This window comes from Myxine glutinosa, chromosome 2 (assembly GCF_964187855.1).
Source record: "Myxine glutinosa chromosome 2, kmMyxGlut1.1, whole genome shotgun sequence".
NCBI classification, from domain to species: Eukaryota; Metazoa; Chordata; class Myxini; order Myxiniformes; family Myxinidae; genus Myxine; species Myxine glutinosa.
In genome coordinates this window covers 129,244,000-129,269,898 of record NC_136262.1, presented here as the reverse complement: position 1 = coordinate 129,269,898, position 25,899 = coordinate 129,244,000, and the positions used below count along the sequence as shown (strand labels likewise).

General features: G+C 47.2%; 2 protein-coding genes across 11 annotated transcripts in view; one reads left to right on the top strand and one right to left on the bottom strand.

The window, feature by feature from the left end:
* Positions 1-10,644, bottom strand: part of LOC137421260 (GMP reductase 1-like) — a 905,715-nt gene extending 895,071 nt beyond the window's left edge. For both annotated transcript variants that reach the window (XM_078771658.1, XM_078771657.1), the window contains exons 1-2: positions 10,357-10,644; positions 10,097-10,165 (exon numbers count right to left, since the gene is read on the bottom strand). The gene's annotated coding sequence lies outside the window, so the exon portion shown is untranslated. The remainder of the gene's footprint in view (positions 1-10,096; positions 10,166-10,356) is intronic.
* Positions 1-25,899, top strand: part of LOC137421270 (long-chain-fatty-acid--CoA ligase ACSBG2) — a 113,619-nt gene that overhangs the window by 76,726 nt on the left and 10,994 nt on the right. For all 9 annotated transcript variants that reach the window (XM_068107161.2, XM_068107165.2, XM_078771652.1 and 6 more), the window contains 3 exons: positions 107-288; positions 20,723-20,953; positions 25,325-25,542. In XM_068107161.2, coding sequence (XP_067963262.2) covers positions 107-288; positions 20,723-20,953; positions 25,325-25,542 — 631 coding nt within the window. The remainder of the gene's footprint in view (positions 1-106; positions 289-20,722; positions 20,954-25,324; positions 25,543-25,899) is intronic.

Sequence of the window (25,899 nt, the reverse complement as noted above, 5' to 3'; positions counted from 1 at the left end):
TTCGCTCCTGCGTGCTTGTAGAATGAATTCAATGGCGGCACATTTGAAACTGCAATTTTGACAAAAATAAACAACCATTACTGTTAAATCTAACAATGGTGTGCAGGGCACTTTAGTGAACACGATGAAGGAAGTGAGACCGACAATGTTCCTCGGTGTGCCACGGGTGTGGGAAAAGATGATGGAAAAAATGAAAGCTGCCAGTGCATCTTCTGGTTTCCTCAAGCGGTCTCTTATTTCCTGGGGACGAAAGGTCGGCCTCGAAGCCAACATCGCTGCAATGAAAGGGTACTTGCTTTACTTGTTCCTCACCATGCAAATGTGCTTCGGAATAGTTGCTTTAGTGGAAATGTGGAAAGACTCTTCATGAATCGGAAATTTATCATTTTTGTGTTTTTGCACTTCTGGTGTTGGTGTTTATCCTGGGAAACCTGACCATCGTTTAAAATTAATTATGAACCCTGTGATTAAATGTTTGGCACCTGTAAGAGTGGATCGAGAATTTGTGGCTGTGGGGTTATGTGGCTGAATGAGGAAGGATTGGAAAAAGGAGATCCGAGCTGACAATAAGATGGGGAGTTGGAACAGAGAGACAGAGAGACAGACAGAGACAGACACAGAGAGAGAGAGAGAGAGAGAGAGAGAGAGAGAGAGAGAGAGAGAGAGAGAGAGAGAGATAGTGGGAGATAGCTGGGGAAGGAGGGGGAGAGAGATAGTTGAGGGGTGGTGGGGGGGTGGGAGAGAGCTGGGGAGAGAGAGATGGTGGGGGGAGGGATAGTGGAGGGAGAGCTGGTGAAGGAGGAGGAGAGAGGGGGACAGAAGAGAAGAGAGGGGGAGAGAGGGGAACAGAAGAGAAGAGAGGGGGAGAGAGGGAAACAGAAGAGAAGAGAGGGGGAGAGAGGGGAACAGAAGAGAAGAGAGGGGGAGGAAAGGGGAGAGAGAGGAGAGAGAGAGAGAAATAAAGAAGAGGTTGGGAGAAGTTAGACTTGGGGGGGGGGGGGGGGCAGACTGGGTATATAAACCACCCAGGTCTGGCCCACTCATGGGACGTGGAACCGTGGCAGACCTGGCCTGACACCGTGAGCATTGAAGGCGCAACCCCACTGGCATGGTTTGTTGGGGAGACAAGGGGTGGAGATTTTGAAGGCAAAATGCGCCATTCCAAGCATTCTTTGACCCATAACTTCCATTTCAACTCAGAGCGATTTTACCAATGCAATTATTCAAGACTATTTGGGACATTCATTCTGAGTTATGAACACGTAATAATGACACTTCAGTGGAGTGGGAAAGTAAGAACACGAACAAGATTTGACCCCTGTGAAACCAATGGCGTCAACAAGAACTTGGGGCATGTATACAATGCGTGATAGGCCCTAAAGTACCGGTACCATACATGTTGTACCTTTTCAAAAAACTGGATTAACGGCACCCTGCACAATCTTCACTAGAACAGAAGTGGTGTGAGGGTCTCTTCGATGACAATCTGTGCAGGTATCTCTGGTTCCTTTGATCTTCATTACAAGGGGGCACTTAATAACTGCCTGGCACACTACCTCTCAGTGAGTCCCACTTCCCGCAAAGTCGAATAGTTCAGTCTTTAGCCAAGTTGTGGTGAAAGAATCAAGGTGTGTCACCTTTCACTGATGCGTTGAAGTTCTTCTTCTGGATGCTTCCGGATGTTCTTCTTCCGGATCTTCCAGATGCTTCTTCCGGACCTTCCGGATGCTTTTTCCGGACCTTTCGCTGATGCTTTGGAGTTCTTCTTCCGTAAGGCTGTTCACCCCATGGAAAATCGGCCGATATCATCGCCTCTCGTTCTGTCGGTCTGATCGTGAATCCAGTCATTTCCTAATCCCAAAAGGTGATCGGCGGTGGCCTGCCAGTAGACCGGCCCACCTAGCTGTGACCAGGGAACCATGCGGCTCTGTCCACCCATGGTTAGGAGTAAGGAGGTTGTTAGTGGGTGTAGATTGTGGTGTGTGTGATTTGAACATTTGTCATTTTTGGATGTAATGCATAGCTAAAAGGAAAACAGAGGTTCACTCAAAGTGCCTTTTCTGCATACACATGCAGTATGCTTCCAACCTCAGCTTCCTGTTGACTCCTCAGGAAGTTTACGAAAGACCGTGTTTGGAAGCTTTCGCAACGAGTTTACAAGCTAATTGATGCGACCGTGTCAAAGCGGCGCAGTGGCCCAATAATTCATTCTGGTGAATTTCATGAAAGTTGTAAACTTATCTGAGATTAAATCCGACTCCCTGTTAGCGTGCAGCACACGGCCTTCTCCGGATTGTGTGTTTTTCTTACAACTAGGGCATTGCCCGTACTATATCTATATCTAAAAATATATCCCCCCCCTCTATTTACATGAAATGGTTTGGTCCAAAGCGAACGGCTTGCGAGTACGGTGACAATCCCCCCCCCTCTATTTACATGCAATGGTTTGGTCCAAAGCGAACGGCTTCCGGAGTTTGGTAAAGAAATCGCCATCGCGTGCACAAACGCGCAGGAAAGCGAATGAATCGCAAATTCGGTTTTATTAGTTTTAAAACATAGTTTAACGCCAACATAGTTTGCAAACGTGAAATAAATGAATACGCTGTCAAATGTGCCATCCGAGGCAGAGTGTGTCCTCCACGTTCGGCACACGCGATCGTTCGCTGCTCTCTGATTGGTTGAATCGTTTTTTGGACATAGCTCGGTAAGTAATTGTCCGATTAATATGAAACCTTGAAAAGGCACATCCTCGGGTCCCCAGCAATATACCTGGCAAGTTAAAAGTATATCGGACCCGTGGTTGTCGAGAAACAGCGGTCACAGACAAACGTACAGACGTACAAACGTACAGACGTACAAACAGAGATTACTGGAATTATAGATAGATGATAATCTGACGCGTATTGTGCCCTCGTGTTGTAGCACAGGCTGGGTGGGCTGATTTGCTTTGCTATCTCCCGCACCAATACACGTCCCTATTGTCCCCCTTGTACAGGCACACCTCATAACGCTACCTCTTAGAAAGCTGTTTCACATTACACTCTTAGAAAACTGTTTAGAAAGCAGTTTCATTTCATTCAAAGTGCCTTTCACTCAAAGCAGAAAGTTTATTCATAACTTGTTCATAACTTTTTTTGAAATATCATGTTATATATCGCTTTTCACCCGATCTCTCAATGGTGAAGAATCACTTAAAAATTAAATAATGCTTGTATCCGAATCCATATTCAGATCTTCACCAAAATTGAACCAATTCTTCCTTGTCACACATAAAACCTGTCCACCAAGTTTTGTCCAAATCTGTCCATAACGTTTTGAGATATCCTGCTATGTATCGGTTTTGGCCCTATCTCCCAATGGTGAAGAATCACTTAAAAAATTCTAGCAGCCGGATCCTCATCTTCACCAAAATTGAATCATTCCTTCCTTGTCGCATACGCAACCTCTCCACCAAGTTTTGTCCAAATCTGTCCATAACTTTTTGAGATATCCTGATATGTATCAGTTTTGGCCCTATCTCCCAATGGTGAAGAATCACTTAAAAAATTCGACCAGCCAGATCCGGATCTTCACTAAAATTGAATCAATTCTTCCTTGTCGCATACTGAACCTTTCCACCAAGTGTCGTCCGAATCCGTCCACAACTTTTTGAGACATCTTGTTCATAAAACAAAACTAGAACGCCACTTAGTAGAGCGCATACTCCCGCCGTGGGTCAAGTTGGAATAGTACGATTTCAGAAAAGTTTGAAGGAGTAGTTCAGTGACAACACAAGACAGACACTGCACAGATATATATTTAGAATATATAGAAGATAATGTTAAAAAAAAAACAAGGCAATTTCACTTTCATTTTCGGATTCAGCGTTCAATTCTATATAAGTGAGTGTATTTTGAGGCATGTGTGACTTCAAATAAAATTGTAAGCCAGGAAAACGTTCGTTTCATTCCTTACGGATACAACATGTAAAACTGGCCCAAACGTGAAAACAAAGCTCGCTCATTTTAGGTCGTACAAGCTAATGCGACCACTCATTCTTCTGGGAAGAATCCTGTGCACATGCTGGTCACACGTATAACTCACCTAAGTCTTTATAAGTTCATCAAATACTGACACCGCGATTGACATTCGCTGAGGTAAATGTTGATATCTCTTCTGAGGTAAAAAAAAAACAAAAAAAAAACAACCTTTTAAAGCATTATACGTATCAAACGATACATTTTATGAAACGGGGAAACCGAATACACACTTTGGTGGTTTTAAAATGACAGAATATGTCTTTATTAGAAAAAAAAAAGAACCTTGAAGACGACGCTGCTAACAAAATACACCGCTCGAACACATAACCACGAGTTTAAACAACATTTACAACAAATATGAAAACTATTTTCATATCACAATGTTAAATATGGAATATATAGAAGATAATGTAAAAAAAAAAAATGACCCCATCTTCCAATGGTAAACAATCCTTCAAAAACTTCCTGGATCCGGAATAATATCCTGAGCTTCACCAAAAACTAATCAATTCTTCCTTATCCCAAAGGCAATCATCCCACCAACTTTTATCCAAATCCGTTCAGAACTTTTCCAGATATCTTGTTCACAAACACACGAACACACACATGCACACACACACGGACACGATCGAATGCATTACTCCCTCGCGGGAGTAACAAAAACAGACAAACAGCCAAACAGGGGTGAAAACATCCGGAGGTAAAAACTGGGGGAAAATATCCATCAAAAATCACAAATCTATTAGAATCCACCACAAATAGTGTTCATATGAAGGAAATGCACCCAACTACCTCCATCATCCCATGAAGCCAATGACTCACCCCCTTTAGCGTTTAGCATCTGCTCACTTGTCCCTAGCTCCATCGCTCATTCGTACAGTCCCGGACTCATGTCTGGAAAACGGCCTGAGAGTGATAGTGCTGGGTATATTTACCTGCACATCCAAGTTGACAAGGAAAAGCATCTTCCCAGCAGTAGCTCCCACCCTCGTCTCCCACTGCTGCCTTGTTGGAGGAGCAGGAGCGAAGGCAGAGATTGTAAATATGAAAAGCTCCGACAAAACTCACTGGTGACTGTTCTTTACGGTAAAATGTGTTTCTTGCGTTATTATGTTCTTATTGAAGCGCGGTTGAAGCGCGGTGCGGCGCGCGCTAAGGCTTACGAAAGGAGCAAGCGGACAACGCGGTTCATACAAAAGAGTCTTTATTCAAAGCACTCAAACTGCAGCACTGAGCTGCTCGGGGCTACGCGCCCCGTGTATATCCTGAGGCCACGCCTCTCTCCCTGGCGTGGCCCACCCCCACTTGGTGTGCGGGGTGATGTCACCACGTCAGTGCTTTCGTGTCCGCCACACGCGCCCCCCCAGAATCCCCACGCACCTGAAGGGTCAGTTTGCGGGGCAAACGGATGACCCGGCCGAAGCGCCCCCTGGCGACTGGCGGCGTCCGGGATGCAGGGATGCCATCTGGGATGCCTCCGGCTGCCCCTGGGATGGGTGCAGGACCGGGGGGCGGCGTGGCGGCGGGGCTGGGCGGTGCCGGGGGTCCGCCCGCAGGGGGGCGGCCCCGACGTGGGGGGTCGGGCCACTGGCGGTAGATGGTCCACGTCGAGGTGGGCCGGCTTGAGGCGGTCCACAGAAACGCGGTCAGGAGTATCGCCGATGTCCAGGGTGAAGTGCTTCACCCCGGTCTCCAGCACGCGGAAAGGCCCATCGTATGGGGGCCGCAGTGGTGTCCGGTGGGCATCGTGGCGTACGAAGACGTACTCCGCGGACCATGGTGCCGTGGAGTCGGGGAGGAACTCGCCCGGCACCCGCAGCGGTTGCCCGAAGACCAACTCCACCGCGGATGCGCGCAGGTCATCCTTGGGCGCCGTCCGGAGGCCCAGCAGGACCCAGGGGAGCCTGTCGACCCAGCCGCCGTCGCGGAGGGTGGCCCGGAGCGCGGCCTTCAATGAGCGGTGGAATCGCTCGCAGAGGCCGTTAGGCTGGGGGTGGTAGGCCGTGGTTCGGTGCAGCCGGACCCCGAGCCCCCGCGCGACCGCCCCCCAGAGCTCCGAGGTGAACTGGGGGCCGCGGTCGGACGAGATGTCTGAGGGGGCACCGAACCGGGCGACCCAGGTGGCGATGAACGCCTGAGCGACGTCCGCCGCCGTCGTCAACGCCAAGGGCACGGCCTCCGGCCACCGGGTGGTGCGGTCCACCATGGTGAGGACATGGGTGAAACGCCGCGAGGGGGGCAGAGGTCCCACCAGGTCCACGTGGACGTGGTCAAACCGGCGTTCCGGCACCGTAAACGGGGCCAATGGGGCCTGGGTGTGCCGGTGCACTTTGGCACGCTGGCACGCGAGGCACGTCCTGGCCCAGCCGCGGACGGCCTTCCGGAGGCCATGCCAGACGAATTTGTCGGCGATCAACCTCTGGGAGGCCCTCGTGCCCGGGTGGGACAGGCCGTGGATGGCGTCAAACACCTGGCGCTGCCAGCCCGTGAGCACGATGGGGCGAGGCCGCCCGAGGGAGACGTTGCACAAGAGGGCCGCGCCCTCGCCGTCGAACGGCACATCGGTGACGCGGAGGCCCGTGACGGCGGTCCGCAAGGCCTGGACGTCGGGGTCAGTGGCCTGGTCCGCTGCCATCCGGGCATCGTCAATGCCGAGGTGGACTGCGTGGGCGACGGCCCGGGAAAGGCAATCCGCCACAGGATTGTCCTTCCCCGCGACATGCCGGATGTCCGTCGTGTACTCGGACACGGCCGAGAGGTGACGCTGCTGCCGGGCCGACCACGGCTCGGTGACCTTGCCCATCGCGAAGACCAGCGGCTTGTGGTCGACGAAGGCCGTGAACGCACGGCCCTCGAGCAGATGGCGGAAGTGCCTGACCGCCAAGTGAAGCCCGAGCAACTCGCGGTCGAAGGTACTGTAACGGCGTTCGGGCGGGCGAAGCTGCCGGCTAAAGAACGCCAGCGGTTGCCAAGCTCCACGCACCCATTGCTCGTGCACCGCGCCCACCGCGTAGTCCGAGGCGTCGGTGGTGAGGGCGATTGGTGCATCAGGCGCGCGAGCATGGTGGCGTTAGCCAAGGCGAGCTTCGCGCCCGTGAACACCACGTCCATCTGCTCGGTCCAGGTAACATCACCTTTGCCCGGCTTACCTCGGAGAGCTTCGTGCAGGGGGCGCAGGAGCTGGGCGATACGGGGCAGGAACCGATGGTAAAGGTTCACCATGCCAAGGAACTCCTGCAGCCCCCTGATCGTGCGGGGGCGCGGAAACCCCTTCACCGCCTCCACCTTGGCCGGCAGGGGGACGGCTCCGTGCCTGGTGACGCGGAGCCCCAAAAAATCGATTTCGGCGACGCCGAACCGGCACTTTGCGGGGTTCACAATCAGGCCATGCTGGCCCAGGCGTTCGAAGAGCATGCGGAGGTGGTGTAGGTGCTCTTCGCGGGACGCGCTGGCGATGAGGATATCGTCCAGGTCGACGTATACAAAATCCAAGTCACGCAAGACGCTGTCCATCAGCCGCTGGAACGCCTGAGCCGCATTCTTCAAACCGAAGGGCATCCGCAGGAATTCGAAGAGTCCGAATGGCATGATGACCGCCGTCTTTGGGATGTCCTCCGGCCTGACGGGGACCTGATGGTAGCCGCGTATGAGGTCCACCTTCGAGAAGAAGGACATGCCCGCCAAACGGGCGGAAAAGTCCTGAATGTGGGGGACGGGGTAGCGGTTGGGGGTGGTGGCGTCATTAAGACGGCGATAGAACCCGCACGGTCGCCATCCCCCGCCGGGCTTCGGCACGATGTGCAGCGGCGATGCCCAAGCACTCTCCGAGCGCCGAACGATGCCGAGTCGCTCCAGGGTAGCGAACACCGCTTTTGCTACCGCTAGCTTCGTCGGCTCGAGGCGGCATGCCCGGGCGTAGACCGGTGGCCCGACGGTGGGGATGTGATGGGCCACCCCGTGCTTGACAGCCCCCGCCGAGAAGGTGGGCCGCGTGAGGGCCGGGAAGCTGGCGAGGAGGTGGGTGAATTCGTCTGCTGCCGGAAGCGTACAGATCAACGTGGCCGGAACCGAACCGTTCGGCAAGCCGCTCAGTGAGCTGCTCGACGAGCTGGGCAGCGCACAAGCGAGCGAGCTGAACGTCTCGGCCTGGACAAGACGTCTGTGCTTTATGTCGACCAGGAGCCCATTTGCACACAGGAAGTCCGCGCCAAGCAATGCCATGGGCACGTCGGCGGTGACGAACGACCATCGGAAAACCTGCCCTCCGAACCGCAGAGAGAGGCAGCGTTTTCCGTACGTACGGATGGGCGTCCCGTTCGCGGCAAGCAGCGCGGGGCCCCCGCCCCCGGTGTGCTTGTCCGACGTATCGGCAGGAACGACACTCACCTGCGCTCCCGTGTCGCACAGGTAATGGTGCCCGGATAAGGTGTCCGTTATGAACAGTAGGCTGTTCGAACGGCCGGCGCTCATTGCCACTATCGAGCGTCGGCCCGGGCGTTTCCCGACCTGTCGAAGGAGCACGGCGGATGACACTGTCGAGCCTCGTGGCCGAACCTGGCGTGGAACCGGCACCAGGTGTTGGAGCTGGAGGAGCGTGGCTGGCTCCGCCAGGCTGGTGGAGCCGGCGGTTTTCCCCGTGGTGGGGTTTTTCTCCGCGGTGATGGGCGGGGCGTGGCGGCGGCCACGAGGTGTGCATCGGCATCAACCTCGAGATCCGCGACGGCCGCACCGACTCTCGCCCGCGTGTCCGAAGCCGCGAAGTACCTGTCTGCCTCGGCGGCCAGTGCTCGGGGTTCCGTTATCATGGTCCCGGCCAACGCGAGGCGTACCTGTGCTGGTAGTTGGCGACGGAAAAGCGCCCGGAATAGAGAACCAGGGGCTTCGTCGCCCAACATCGACAGCATATGGTCCATTCGGACCGACGGGCGCGTGTCGCCGAGCTCGGGGAGATCCAGGAGGTGGTCGGCCCGTACGTCCTCCGTGAGGCCGAACGTGGCTTGGAGTAGCCGCTTGAGCGCCTCGTACTTGTGGCCGTCCGGTGGGTGGCGAAGGACGGACACAACTCGAGCGGCCGTGCCGGGCCCGAGGGAGGCGACGACGTGGCAGTAGCGCGTGTCGTCGCTGGTGATGCGCCGAAGCTGAAACTGGGCTTCAGCTTGGACGAACCAAACTTCGGCCTGGGCCTCCCAAAATTCGGGAAGTTTGACCGACATCGCGTTGTTTGCCATTGCAATGGCGTCGTGTTCGGAAGGATCGCTACGGCAGATCCAACGTCGAGGTCACCAAATGAAGTGCTGTGCGGCACGCGCTAAGGCTTACAAAAGGAGCAAGTGGACAACGCGGTTCATACAAAAGAGTCTTTATTCAAAGCACTCAAACTGCAGCACTGAGCTGCTCGGGGTTGCGCGCCCCGTGTATATCCTGAGGCCACGCCTCTCTCCCCGGCATGGCCCACCCCCACTTGGTGTGCGGGGTGATGTCACCACGTCAGTGCTTTCGTGTCCGCCACATTATGATGTTATTGTTATGAACAGTCTTTTTTTACTTTTAAAAAAACTCCATAATAACATCTGTAGTGCTCTTCCTGATGCCCTCGTGAAGCAGATGAAAGCGCTCATGCATCAAATATAACTCTCTCAGGAACATACATCTCCATCGTCTCCATTTTGCTTGTATTTATAATTTACATCATTGTATTATGGATCCTTAAAAAAAAAAGAAAAAAAAAAAAGGATAATTTACATCATTGTATTGTTATAGATCGCGGTTAGATGTTATAGACCGAGCGGTGGTGTAAGACCGCGACCTAACAAAACTCACCCGATTCCACCCGAACTTTGGCCGTATCGCACCGTAGCTGCCCAATGGGGAAAAGACAAAGGCGACGAATGCAAAGAGGAAAAAGAAGGCAAAGAAAGGTTTGGAAATACGACTGAATTTATTGGCTATTTACACACAAGCAAAAAGAAAGCAATCAAGGTTTATTTACAACACATAAGACGCAGGTGACACAGGGAAAATACTAGCTTATACAGACTTAATTAACCCAGGACAGAACAAACAAAAGACGGACTCACGCGGGGAATTGCAGGAGGTGGATGGCTGGAGGTGAACGCTTGGTGGAGCCAACGCGGAGCTTGGTGGAGCTGAACGCTTGGTGGAGCCAACGCGGAGCTTGGTGGAGCTGAACGCTTGGTGGAGCCAACGCGGAGCTTGGTGGAGCTGAACGCTTGGTGGAGCCAACGCGGAGCTTGGTGGAGCTGAACGCTTGGTGGAGCCAACGCGGAGCTTGGTGGAGCTGAACGCTTGGTGGAGCCAACGCGGAGCTTGGTGGAGCCAACGCGGAGCTTGGGGGATTGGTGTGACGGGTTCTCTCTCCTTCCTTAGTCCCACCCAGTCCAACAACTTCCTCTCGTGCTTCAGGACTCTTTCTCTTTCTTTCTTGGTCCCTCACTCTTTACCACCGACTCCTCACCGCAACCAACGCAACCACTTGACCACCACCTCTACTGACTGACTCTTCACCACTCTGCACTTGACGACCGACTCCCAACCAACTCAGACCAACTCAAAGTCCAACTCCAGGCCTTTCTGTCTTCTGCTCTCCTCTGTAAAAACGCATCTCTCCTCCTGGACACGCCCTGCCTTGGGTTATATAGGCCCCCGCCCCTCAACCTTTTCGACCCTCCCCGATCGCTCTTCCTCCGCCCTCTCTAGCCGAACCCCTGGCTCATGGTTGGTCGAGCGGGGCTGGTTCACTCCTCCCCCTCTATGACGAGGTGGAGACACGCCTTTCTTCCCTGACTCGAGCCTCGTGGTCAATGGCGGTTATTGGAGGGGAGGTAATATGGGCAATCGAGGCTCGGCAATGACGAGAGGGGATGTAATATGGGCAATCGAGGCTCGGCAATGACGAGAGGGGATGTAATATGGGATGGAGATTTTGGGGATGGGAAGGAAAGGGGATCTATTCTCTTTCACTGGTGCAATGGAGTATTTCAATTAATGGAAGACACAGCCTTACGCTAATACACATAATAAGGATATAACTGTCAAAAGAAAGGATATATCGTGTCCTGCATGTATGTTTTATGGACTAACTACGGAAACGCCCTTTGACCTTTATACAACCACAAACGGAGGGAGGAGGGGTGATATTTTACAACAACCTTTTACAACAACATTTTACCACAACAACAAAATAAAAAAACATTCTCATATCCACAACACTGCACCCTCCTCCCCTTAGGCACGTCCCGGGCCTATTACTTTTACCTTAGTGTGGCATGTAGGTGTAGTTCCCTCTACTTTTAGCCTGACCCTGAGTGCGACAGTTTTAAAACATAAATAAATGTGTCCCGCTGCTCCATTGCACCCTGCCTAACAGACTTACGCCCACAGTTAACCGAATTGCGGAATGGTCTTCAAACTACACACTGACGGTGGGAAGCATTATTTACAATTGACGCTATTTTTATTTACAAAACTAACCCAGGACCTGTAATTGTTCTTTCTGGGGGGAGGACAGTCTGCTCTGCATCAATGCACCATGAAAGCACCTATAACGCACCAACACACCCTCAAGCACCAATCAGTGCAGTCACCACTGTTCATCAATAAAATAAATCCAACAAACCCAAACCCTGCAGGTGATCTCTTGCTCTTCGGCTCCCTCTGCTGGTTATTATTTGTTCTTCCAGATGTTGTCATTCTTTTGCTTTGCTTACTGGCGGCCTATTTTCAATAAAGTGTGCCCAATGTGTCCTTTTTTATTTGATTTTATTTATGGCCCACAGGGCCGACTAGTGTGGTTCACCTGTGGGGCATCGGTGCCCTGTGGCCAAGGTCCGCCAGCAAGATTTCGGGCCCTCATGGCCGGTTCCAGCAGAGGGGCCTTGCCCCAACCCATGGGGTCCATAAGTGGTGCTCGGCCACTGACATGTGGTCCATAACGTGGTGCATCGATGCAGACAGCTGGTTCTGGGAATTTCGGGCGCACAATGGCCGACCCACGCACGCTCCCCTCGGCGCCCAACGGCGCTCAGGTCCTCATGTGGGAGACAAAAAGGGGGGACAAGACAGATGAGCGAGGGGTAAGGTCTCAAGGGTACACGTCAAAAAGGCAATGCAAGGCAAAATGCGTACGGAGGGCGAAGTGAGAAAGCTCGTCCCTACCGTACGTCACCCCCCTGTCACCTAGCCTACCCTTGCCCTTACGCCATATGTACAAAATCTACACATTACCAATTCGTCACTACTGTCACGTCTTCCCCATATTTCCCCTATACCAAATTCGTCACCACAATCCCTCTACTTCAAAAATTTGCCATCATCAATTCATCATCAATCCTCATAAGGAGGAAGAGATGGAATTACGCACAATGTCACACCCACGTCATGATGCGTCTCACATTCCAAACATTTGCACAGTAAAAATAATTAAACATGGCATGGTGTGGAGTACCTGTCACCTCAGGTGAGTGGATGCAGATGGTGCGAGGAGATCCTTCATCCTAACTATCCTCTAAATGATTTTAACACACTTTACACTACCCGGGTTCTTTCTCCGGCCAAACCATTGGCCCTCTTACACTATGGGTTCTAAAAACCAATTCCCATTGGCCAAACTGTGGTGCTTCTCAATTTGGGGTCTCACTCCCCCGATTCATCTCCCGGTGCTCTAGCACAATTTCTGGGCTGCGACGTGTACCTCTCCCAGTGGGTCTACCCACCTGCACACCTCCACCACTGCAGTTGCCACCCGAGCTTACCTAGCTCCTCACCCTAACCTATCTAACTGGGGCAGGCCCCTCCTGGCTCTGTCACCCCACTCGGTGCCCTCTGGCACTGGGCTACCCGGGTCCGTCCTCCGGATCCTCGGGCCCCATCCACAACAACTACTACCGGCTCCCAGAGCCCACCTGCGGCCTCACCTGGCCGACATCCTCACAGTGGTGGAGCGCCCAACCAACTACACACACTAACAGGCTACACGCCCAGCCATTTCCACAACACCAACGCACCCATCCACATACCATTCTGTCACCCGCACCACAGATGCCAATATCCAACTACAATTTACCTGTACCCTCTACCTAACACTTACACTACCCGCCCCGGGTATCCGTGATGGGGGTCCACTCTTCCCCCATTCACACCTTTGCACCATCCACTCCACTCCACAATTTCCACCATTCTCACTCCACTACCATCCATTCCACTACTCCATACCATTTATTCCATACAACCACATACACCTGTTGTTGCACACCTGTGCAATCCTACCTGGTGCCACCTGCACCCTCCTCCTCTTCCTGGACCAGTTGGTCAACACAACACACAATCACCACTACTCCCTCATACACTGCTCCACACACCTGTTCAGTTGCACACCTGTGCAATCACACCTGTCCAATTCTCACCTGTTCAATCCTCACACACACGGCATCATCTCAGCTAACTACTCCCTTCTGAAACTTGCGCTTCCCAGTCGTCCCTTTAAACTATTGCGCTCCCACGTCATTATCATCCACACTAATCTACCTGCGTCCCCACTACAGGTATCAGTCACTAACTAACCTTAACGTTACCTAATGTCAATCTCTTCTAGATCCCTACAATATAACCTAACCCACCCGGGCTAGTTTTCACTGCCATACACCCCATAAACTATAGCTCCTTTGCCCCACGTCTGTGAGGGATGGTGGATTTGCCATCCCACCACATCGGGGGTCTCTCACTATCAATTTTGTACACCTAAATTCCAACCAATTAAAAATTTGGCCAATCACTGCCCATCATCTGCCAATCACTACTGCCAATCCGTTGCCAATCATCAAATTTTGGGTCCAAAACACTATCACTATCACGATCACCATCATCACAGTCCGCTATATCCTAGCCTCGGTGCGTCATGACATCATTAAAACTCGGCTTCGTAAAGCCGAGCAATGAATTCGGGTGGTTTGGTTGCCTGCAGGTTGAATCCGTCCGGCTTTCGGTTCAAGGGAGGTGGTTTGGTTGGACCGAGATTCCACGCACCATCTCGGCGCGGCACCTTGCGGTCCCGGGCCCGATGGCTCCATCTCCCCCGGTCGGAACCCCGTCCCCACGAGGGGGCACCGTTCCGCCTCCTCCCACTCGCCCTTGAACCGGACCGGTCGCCTCGCCCGACAAAGCCCGGACTCGACCGTGCGGGGCGGGGCCAAGCCCGAATCGGCAACGACGCTTCGAAGAGAAACGACGCAGCTTCGATCGACGCCGGGCCTCGCACCCAACCAAGCACCCCTCGCACCGAGTGCTCGCATCGGCTATCCGTCGCTCTAACCACTAAACCGGTTACCATCGACGCTTCACTTGCATGCTTACAAGCATACGCTACCCCTTTCACCCTCACAAAACCTGGCGTTCCAACGCCGTCCGTACATTCCACCAACGCTCTCTCTGTTACACACCACACCTCTTGCGCACACTTCGGTCCACACCTCTCCTCCGTTACGTCCTCCGTAACACTCACCATGGGCGTGCACTCCGTATTGCTCTCACTCCCTGTGTCACACCCCGTACACACCGACGTGCATTCTCGCTCGCACTCGGTTTCACTCCCACACTTTATAACACACCCACTCGCCGACGCACACTTTTTCCTCACACGCGTGCCATTTCCACTCACACGGGACCCTTCACCAACGCCCGGGTGCTTCCTCGATCCCAAGCGCGCGAAAATTCTTTTGTCGCTAAACATCCTCCTGCAAAATCTACCCGCACAATATACAGCACGTCTCACCTTCGGGGTTCTTCTTCCTCCCTGCACCAAAACCTGCAAACTTCCATTTGGATTAGCGAGTACAGCATCAGGATGTGCATTTAGACTTTGAGCAATTTCCATTCCTTCCTCCGATTGTTGCTCTTTTAACTTTAAGTCCCCGGTCTCTCCAATTTCAACTATACCCATAATTTCTTTGTTCACCTCGACGACCGTTGGCTTTAATAAAATTCCCTCTACCTCATCGGTCGCCGGCTTTTCAAAACCCCGGGTCGCGATTTCTACCCCCGTCATTGTACCCGTGCTTTCCTCCGCTTCGCTCAACCAGCGCTTTTCGGCCCGCGTTACTTCCTCGTGCACCCCTGGGACCCTTTCGCCCAACTTGCGGTCTCTGTCCCTCTGCTCCCTTTCCTCGTATGCGGCTCTGTCCCTCGCCATTCCCTCATTATTGGCCCTCATTCCGTTCATTAATATCGCGTCAATTCTATTACTCAATTTCTCCCCCTCTATTCTCAGCATCTCGGTGAATTGCGCCATGAAGTCCCCCACATCAAAGCCCGCTGGTAGTGGTACGGTCACGGGCGCGGCAAAATTTGGTGCCGCTTCACCCACGTGCGTGAGGACGCCATTTTGTGCACCTGATACACCCTCAACCACACCTTCTTTACTCTCCTCCACCATTTTTTTTCCTAAGTCCTGGGTCGATTCTACCCCGTCTATCTCTCCCACCGGCATCCCGTCGCCTTGAACAGCCATGGCGCGATTTCAAAATTCGGATTTTTATACAACTAACAAATTTCGGCTTTATAATTTCGAGCGCGTAAACGCGCTCCGGGTCCGATCTCACTCCTCGACACCAATTGTTATAGATCGCGGTTAGATGTTATAGACCGAGCGGTGGTGTAAGACCGCGACCTAACAAAACTCACCCGATTCCACCCGAACTTTGGCCGTATCGCACCGTAGCTGCCCAATGGGGAAAAGACAAAGGCGACGAATGCAAAGAGGAAAAAGAAGGCAAAGAAAGGTTTGGAAATACGACTGAATTTATTGGCTATTTACACACAAGCAAAAAGAAAGCAATCAAGGTTTATTTACAACACATAAGACGCAGGTGACACAGGGAAAATACTAGCTTATACAGACTTAATTAACCCAGGACAGAACAAACAAAAGACGGACTCACGCGGGGAATTGCAGGAGGTGGATGGCTGGAGGTGAACGCTTGGTGGAGCCAACGCGGAGCTTGGTGGAGCTGAACGCTTGGTGGAGCCAACGCGGAGCTTGGTGGAGCTGAACGCTTGGTGGAGCCAACGCGGAGCTTGGTGGAGCTGAACGCTTGGTGGAGCCAACGCGGAGCTTGGTGGAGCTGAACGCTTGGTGGAGCCAACGCGGAGCTTGGTGGAGCTGAACGCTTGGTGGAGCCAACGCGGAGCTTGGTGGAGCCAACGCGGAGCTTGGGGGATTGGTGTGACGGGTTCTCTCTCCTTCCTTAGTCCCACCCAGTCCAACAACTTCCTCTCGTGCTTCAGGACTCTTTCTCTTTCTTTCTTGGTCCCTCACTCTTTACCACCGACTCCTCACCGCAACCAACGCAACCACTTGACCACCACCTCTACTGACTGACTCTTCACCACTCTGCACTTGACGACCGACTCCCAACCAACTCAGACCAACTCAAAGTCCAACTCCAGGCCTTTCTGTCTTCTGCTCTCCTCTGTAAAAACGCATCTCTCCTCCTGGACACGCCCTGCCTTGGGTTATATAGGCCCCCGCCCCTCAACCTTTTCGACCCTCCCCGATCGCTCTTCCTCCGCCCTCTCTAGCCGAACCCCTGGCTCATGGTTGGTCGAGCGGGGCTGGTTCACTCCTCCCCCTCTATGACGAGGTGGAGACACGCCTTTCTTCCCTGACTCGAGCCTCGTGGTCAATGGCGGTTATTGGAGGGGAGGTAATATGGGCAATCGAGGCTCGGCAATGACGAGAGGGGATGTAATATGGGCAATCGAGGCTCGGCAATGACGAGAGGGGATGTAATATGGGATGGAGATTTTGGGGATGGGAAGGAAAGGGGATCTATTCTCTTTCACTGGTGCAATGGAGTATTTCAATTAATGGAAGACACAGCCTTACGCTAATACACATAATAAGGATATAACTGTCAAAAGAAAGGATATATCGTGTCCTGCATGTATGTTTTATGGACTAACTACGGAAACGCCCTTTGACCTTTATACAACCACAAACGGAGGGAGGAGGGGTGATATTTTACAACAACCTTTTACAACAACATTTTACCACAACAACAAAATAAAAAAACATTCTCATATCCACAACAGTATTATGGATCCTTAAAAAAACAAAGGATAATTTACATAATTGTATTATGGATCCTTAAAAAAAAAAACACAAAGGATAATTTACATCATTGTATTATGGATCCTTAAAAAACACAAAGGATAATTTACATCATTGTATTATGGATCCTTAAAAAAAAAAAAACACAAAGGATAATTTACATCATTGTATTATGGATCCTTAAAAAAACAAAGCATAATTTACATCATTGTATTATGGATCCTTAAAAAAAAAAAAACACAAAGGATAATTTACATCATTGTATTATGGATCCTTAAAAAACACAAAGGATAATTTACATCATTGTATTATGGATCCTTAAAAAAAAAAAAAACACAAAGGATAATTTACATTATTGTATTATGGATCCTTAAAAAAAACAAAGGATAAATTACATCATTGTATTATGGATCCTTAAAAAAAGAAAAAACAAAGGATAATTTACATCATTGTATTATGGATCCTTAAAAAACAAAAACACAAAGGATAATTTACATCATTGTATTATGGATCCTTAAAAAACAAAAAACAAAGGATAATTTACATAATTGTATTATGGATCCTTAAAAAAAACAAAGGATAATTTACATCATTGTATTATGGATCCTTAAAAAATAAAAACAAAGGATAATTTACATTATTGTGTTATGGATCCTTAAAAAAACAAAAAACAAAAAACAAAGGATAATTTACATAATTGTATTATGGATCCTTAAAAAAAACAAAAGATAATTTACATCATTGTATTGTAGATCCTTAAAAAAACAAAAAGCAAAAAACAAAGGATAATTTACATCATTGTATTATGGATCCTTAAAAAACAAAAAACAAAGGATAATTTACATCATTGTATTATGGATCCTTAAAAAACAAAAAACAAAGGATAATTTACATCATTGTATAATGGATCCTTAAAAAAAACAAAGGATAATTTACATCATTGTATTATGGATCCTTAAAAAAACAAAAAGCAAAAAACAAAGGATAATTTACATCATTGTATAATGGATCCTTAAAAAAAACAAAGGATAATTTACATCATTGTATTATGGATCCTTAAAAAACAAAAAACAATGGATAATTTACATCATTGTATTATGGATCCTTTAAAAAACAAAAAACAAAGGATAATTTACATCATTGTATTATGGATCCTTAAAAAACAAAAAACCAAGGATAATTTACATCATTGTATTATGGATCCTTAAAAAAACAAAAAACAAAAAACAAAGGATAATTTACATCATTGCATTATGGATCCTTAAAAAACAAAAACACAAAGGATAATTTACATCATTGTATTATGGATCCTTAAAAAACAAAAAACAAAGGATAATTTACATAATTGTATTATGGATCCTTAAAAAAACAAAAACACAAAGGATAATTTACATAATTGTATTATGGATCCTTAAAAAAAACAAAGGATAATTTACATCATTGTATTATGGATCCTTAAAAAAAAAAAACAAAGGATAATTTACATTATTGTGTTATGGATCCTTAAAAAAAACAAAGGATAATTTACATAATTGTATTATGGATCCTTAAAAAAAACAAAAGATAAAGATAAAGATAAAGATAAAGATAAAGATCATTGTATTATGGATCCTTAAAAAAACAAAAAGCAAAAAACAAAGGATAATTTACATCATTGTATTATGGATCCTTAAAAAACAAAAAACAAAGGATAATTTACATCATTGTATAATGGATCCTTAAAAAAAACAAAGGATAATTTACATCATTGTATTATGGATCCTTAAAAAAACAAAAAGCAAAAAACAAAGGATAATTTACATCATTGTATTATGGATTCTTAAAAAACAAAAAACAAAGGATAATTTACATCATTGTATAATGGATCCTTAAAAAAAACAAAAGATAATTTACATCATTGTATTATGGATCCTTAAAAAAAACAAAGGATAATTTACATCATTGTATTATGGATCCTTAAAAAACAAAAAACAAAGGATAATTTACATCATTGTATTATGGATCCTTTAAAAAACAAAAAACAAAGGATAATTTACATCATTGTATTATGGATCCTTAAAAAACAAAAAACAAAGGATAATTTACATCATTGTATTATGGATCCTTTAAAAAACAAAAAACAAAGGATAATTTACATCATTGTATTATGGATCCTTAAAAAACAAAAAACAAAGGATAATTTACATCATTGTATTATGGATCCTTAAAAAACAAAAAACCAAGGATAATTTACATCATTGTATTATGGATCCTTAAAAAAACAAAAAACAAAGGATAATTTACATCATTGTATTATGGATCCTTAAAAAACAAAAAACAAAGGATAATTTACATCATTGTATTATGGATCCTTTAAAAAACAAAAAACAAAGGATAATTTACATCATTGTATTATGGATCCTTAAAAAACAAAAAACAAAGGATAATTTACATCATTGTATTATGGATCCTTAAAAAACAAAAAACCAAGGATAATTTACATCATTGTATTATGGATCCTTAAAAAAACAAAAAACAAAAAACAAAGGATAATTTACATCATTGCATTATGGATCCTTAACAAAAAAAAAAAAAAAAGGATTTGTGCAGCATGGGCCTTCAAATTCGTTCATAATATAGTGCGCATTACATAAATATACCAACTCATTCCTCTTAATTTATTCCTAAATTAATGATAAATGTTTTGTGGTGTTACTGGTTTGGTTCATTGGCTCAGGTATGTTATTTGTTTTCATCTCATTACCTCCGCCATCAAGGGTGATGGAGGTTATGTTTTCACCCCTGTCTATTTGTCTGTCCGTTTGTTTGTGAACAAAATATCTCAAAAAATTGTGGATGGATTCGGACGAAATTTGGCAGAGATGCAGCGTTTGCGACAAGGACGAAATAATTAGATTTTGGTGAAGATCCGGATTCGGATCCGGCTACTAGAATTTTTAAAGTGATTTTTCACCATTGGGAGATAGGGCCAAAACGATACATAGCTGAATATCTCAAAGTTGTGGACGGATTTGGACGAAACCTGGTGGACCGGTTGGGTGTCTGACGAGGACGATTCGATTAGATTTTGGTGAAGATCTGAATATCGATTCGGAAATGAGAATTATTTAATTTTTTAAGTGATTCTTCACCATTGGGAGATCGGGCCAAAAACTATACATTGCGGGATATCTCAAAAAGTTATGGATGGATTTAGACGAACCTTGTTGGACAGGTTATGTGTGTGACAATGACTAATCAATTCGATTTTGGGGAAGATCTGAATATGGATTCCGTTACGAGAATTATTTAATTTTTAAAGTGATTCTTCACCATTGGGAGAAGGGGCCAAAAACTATACATTGCGGGATATCTCAAAAAGTTATGGACGGATTTGGACGAAATTTGGTGGACAGGTTGTGTGTGTGACAGAAAGAATCGATTAGATTTTGGTGAAGATCCGGATCCGGATCCAGCTGGTAGAATTTTAAAGTGCTTCACCATTGAGTGATATGGCCAACCAGGTGGAGGCCAACTCTCTACTGAGTGCCGTTCTTGTTTGAAATGAAATCAGTCTTTCACACCCCGATCACTTCTACAGGCAGAGCCATCCATGGAGTTACGGGCTGGCGCACTCGCTGATCTTCAAGAACGTTCGCCAGGCCCTGGGTCTGGATCGTTGCCAACATTGTTACGTGGGGGCTGCACCTATAGCACGTGAAACCCTGGAGTACTTCTTGAGTTTTGACATCCCCATTTATGAACTGTACGGCATGAGTGAAAGCTCGGGACCGCAGAACATCAACGTGAAGGATACGTACCGCATTGGAAGGTTTGTACGCAAACTATTTACTGCTTGGTTGTTGTGTATTTTCTATCCACCACTTTCCAAACTCATTTGAAGTTCAAAGTGACAATAGCAAGCATAAACAACCAACACGACTACTTGTTAGTGATGGTGACATCCACCAGTTGCTTTGTACATACATCAATGTTGCAAGTTGAATGCAAGAAAGTTTCTTGTTTAGCAGATGTTCCCATTCTCAACATTTGGGTTGAGTGTGGCAGCTTCTTGTAAATAGCTGACTTAGCTCCTTCCACCCCCTGTGAAAATATATACATTTCAAGTGAACTTGGAAACTTGGTCCATCAAGTCTGTGCCATTTATCAAAGCGACACTCCAGCACAACGTATTCACAACAATGGCCATAGATGAAGGTTGTGAGAAAACTAAAAGGATATAACTATGGGTGGGAGGTAAATGGTGAGGTTTAGGGTTGGAGGTGTGGTGTGATCGCAAAGCAACGCCAACCCAACCTGCAGTTTTCGGATTTGGATCTTCACCAACATTGAATCAATTCTTCGTGTTACGTGCTCTTCCCCGACCCCCTGGTCACGGTGTACCTCCGAGCCCCGAGAGGAGTCACGGCAGAAAAATGTGTTATTCTGTGTCAAAAATCAATGGTGAAACCACACCAATTGTTACCAACAAACAAATATTGTATTAAAAATCACACAAGAATAACAGTACAACAATAATAGCAATCACAAGTACAATCAATGTATATCTTATGATGGTACCATCAGCTAGTATAAAGTAACTCACTGTGCTCCAAGTGAGCGTAACAAGAACATTCCCCAATGTCTCTTATTCCCGGCTTCAAGACGAAGTTGATTCGCTCCAGCGATCGCGAGAACGATGTCTAATCGAGACCAGAATCCCGTGCGGATGGCAAGGGCAGTCACACAGCCGAAGCTGTACAAAGGCGCCCTCAAGGCGACTGGGAAATCCAAAGGCGTCCTACAGGCGACTGAGAAATCACACCCTCGGGTATGGACAAATTAGCCTTCAAAAAGCCACGTCACACACACACACACACCCCAGATCGACGTCTGAATGCGGTGAGAATTGTCGAAAAGAAACGAAACTGCGAGCGAAGCACAAGTCCTGCGTGAGTCAAAATGGCAGACGGCCCGTACTCGGGTCAAAACGACACGACGATGATTCCTCGGAACCCAACGCCAAACCTGATACGCAGGTGGAACAGTCACAGCGCCAACAACTCTGTCACAGGAATTCCTTTCCCAGGAACCCCGAAAGTTCACTAGCGACTTTCGTTCGACAACGTTCGCCCCGGACCTTGAAACGACTCGCTTCTTGTCCGATTTCACTCGCTTCACCCTTTTCCCCTTCTTCTTCCTCTTCATCGCTGTCCGGTTCCTGTTTCATTTTAAAACATTCCTTTTACCTTTTGACAATAATAATTGCTATTTCCCTCAAACAACAATAATAATAACACATGGAACCAGAAATTCCCAGTCTCAGTCTCAAGTGGATGAGAGCCACCACAACGGAAGTGACGAATCCGTAACACTCATCACACACCCAACCTGTCCACCAGGTTTCGGCCGAATCCGTCCACAACTTTTTGAAATATCGTGCCACATATAGTTTTTGGCTCTAACAATCAATGGTGAAGAATCACTTCTAGTCTAATAGAAATTCGAGTATCCAGATCTGGATCTTCACCAAAATCGAATCAATTTGTCCTTGTCACATACACAACATCTCCACCAAATTTTGTCTGAATCCATGCATAACTTTGAGATATCCTGCTGGAACAGAAAAACAGGGCTAAAAACATAACCTACGTCCACCTTTGGTGGTGGAGGTAAAGATACTCTTTGTGTTTATTTTGCCTTAAATATTTTTCGCAGTTTATTCTGATTTTTGATGATTCGCTTTATATTGTTCATATGATGTATAACCTGTAGCATTGTACATTTCAGCTGTTATGGCATCATGATCTGAATCATTTTCACCTTTATTATCCGCACTCTGTGCCACTGATTTTATGCACAGGTAATGGAACAAGGAAGGTGAACCACGTGATGGAAGTTTTACTCAGACGCACAAATACATTGAAATTGTCTTTAAAATGTTTTTTTTAAGTTCTTTGGTGTTGTGATCACAAAAGAATAATGTAGGTGCTTAAAATATGACCAGGACCTTTGTTTGCAAGTAAGTTGTCGAGATTGTCGGCCTTTACTGCATGTGTTTCGTTGCGTACACGTTGATTGTCAACTGTACATAATGCCCTTGGAAATCGTACATAATACGATTCTTTTAGGGACTGTACACAAAATATGTGACGCTTTGGGGTGGTGGGTGGGAGGGTGTTTCCAACGTAACACGTGACATCATCTTCATGGGCGCAGCCATCTTGGATTTCCCTTCACCATGACATGTCAATTTAAAATGGCCTTGCTTTCGGTTGAACTCATCCAAAAATGGCAGAGGTGCTGCAAATCTTTAATTCGAAGCTACGAGAGGGCATTTCCAAAAAGGAGAAAGCAGGAAGTTCAACTTGAAGTATGGAAAACTTGATGGGGTGTCATAAAAGTCCCATTTTGTGGCCAACTTATGGAAATAGTCACCATGCTGTGCATCCAATCATTACCAAAGTTCAACCTGCTTGATTGTTTCATTGACCAACCGCCATTTTGCCAAATCACTTCCTTAAAGCAGGAAACCTGTGATTATGAGTATTGGTTACCAAAACTATAACTAACTATAACAATGCGAATGCGTCGCCAATATGCCTCCACATAGTCCCACAACGGGTATATGCCATCACTCTGCATATGTATGGGTAGGGGATCACGTTTGTGAAGTTTAGTGTTGATCGGATAAGGTTCGTTTTTCTATCCAAGATGCCTGCCAAACCACGTGACCTATGGCATCATAATTTTCAAACTATATGCAACAGTGCTGTTAGATGATATTTGTAAAATTTCGCATCAATAGGGTGAGAGATATAATTACTTAATATTTTCCTTCAATCCAAAATGGCTGCCAAACCATGTGACCGATGACATCATAAATTTAATATTTCAATAAAAATGGGTCATAGATCATGTGCGTGCAATTTCAGATTTTTAGGATAAGGAATTTGATTAAAACATTTTTGGCTGGTACACCACTTCACCTATGAGGTCATCATTATCGTGCTTTTGTTTCCCTATTGGGAGTATTGACAATGTGCCAAGTTTCAAATATTTCCATTCAGCGGTTTCCGAGAAATATTTTTTAAATTATTTGCTTTGAATCCAAGATGGCTGCCACACCACGTGACCTATGTCACAATTATCATAAAAACATTCTGCATGGGTGTCACTCCTACCCTGAAAGTGAAAGTCCGTCTCAATCGGACATGTGGTTGCTGAAAAAAATGAGGTTTAGCCCGTACGGACGGACGGACAACCCGAAAACAATGCCTCCGGCGACTTTGTCGGCGGAGGCATAAAAATTCCGTCAAATTAATGATCCACATACATTACTCGACCAGTTATAAACAAAAGTCAAACTCCAATCCGAAACACCCTCACCATCGTGTTGCCAATTCTTTATTTTGTTTCCCTCCAATCCCTGGTGAAGTGTATCATGGGGTTTTCAGCTCACCTGGAACGAAGTTCAGGGGAGCTTATGCGATGGCGCCGCGTTGTCCGTCCGTCAGTCCGTAAACACTTGAAACTTCTTCTCCGAAACCGCTGATGGGATTGCGACCAAATTTGGTACAAATTATATTTGTTATGTTGTGACTCAAGTTTGTTCACGGCATTAAAAAAAACCGGGGTCTAAGGGGGTCTACCAGCAGTCAAAGTGCATCCAGGTTTGACCCCCCCAAAATAGGAATTTGCTTTCTTTTCTGAAACTACACACACAATTTTGATGAAACTTAACCACACACAATCTTCACGACCCGTGATGTACCAAAGTTTTTTCACGGCATTAAAAAAAATCTGCCCCTTCGGGGATCTACAGGGGAGGGGGATTTGCCCCCCAAAATAGGTATTTTCTTTCTTCTTAGAAACTACACACACAATTTCGATGAAACTTCACCACAACCTTAATCACCCATGATGTACCAATGTTTGTTCAGGCATTAGAAAAATTGGGGTTTTAGAAGGTACACTGGGTGGGAGAGGGGGGGGGGGAGGGGGTTGCCCCCCAGAATAAGTATTTTTTTTGTTTGTTTGTTTTAAGTCTTATGATTATGTTAGTATAATTCTACATGCTGCCCTGTCTTCTCGCAACCATTCAAATTGGTTTAAAATACCTTTAGTCGGTGCAGTATACTGTTTATTCTACCAGGTGAGCACCAGGGGTATTGCCCCTATGTTTATTTTTTGTCTTGTGCAGTTGTGGCAGATCCATTCCTGGCTGCTCCTCAAAGGTGAGCAACCCAGACGAAGAGCAGAATGGCGAGGTGTGCATATGGGGCCGACACGTGTTCATGGGTTATCTCACCATGGAGGAAAATACGAGGAGCACATTGGATGAGGAAGGCTGGCTCCACTCCGGAGATCTGGGGATCATTGACGACGATGGCTTCCTGACCATCACGGGACGGATTAAAGGTGAGCCGAAAAACACGTGCCATGTTCATGAAAGCAAGTGAGCTCGATCTAGATCCGACATGAACCAAAATCTGATCAGCTTGTTCTTCTCTGACGAGCTGTCCTCTCCCTAGCAGCCTTCTGGTCTTTGGCCTCACCCACCTTCGGTTAGTCATATTTTCCTCCTCTCAACATCACTGATGGCTCCGTCTCCAGCTCTCCTAAAACCAAAGCCAACCCCTTGCATCTCAGTTTTTTTTTTTTGTTTTTTTTTTGTATACTGAATCGAGGCTCGTGAAAGAGCTAACATTTACTTCACAAACAAATCGACCAGACAAACAAAATACACAAAAAGAGGGAGCGGAAGACAAGATGGGG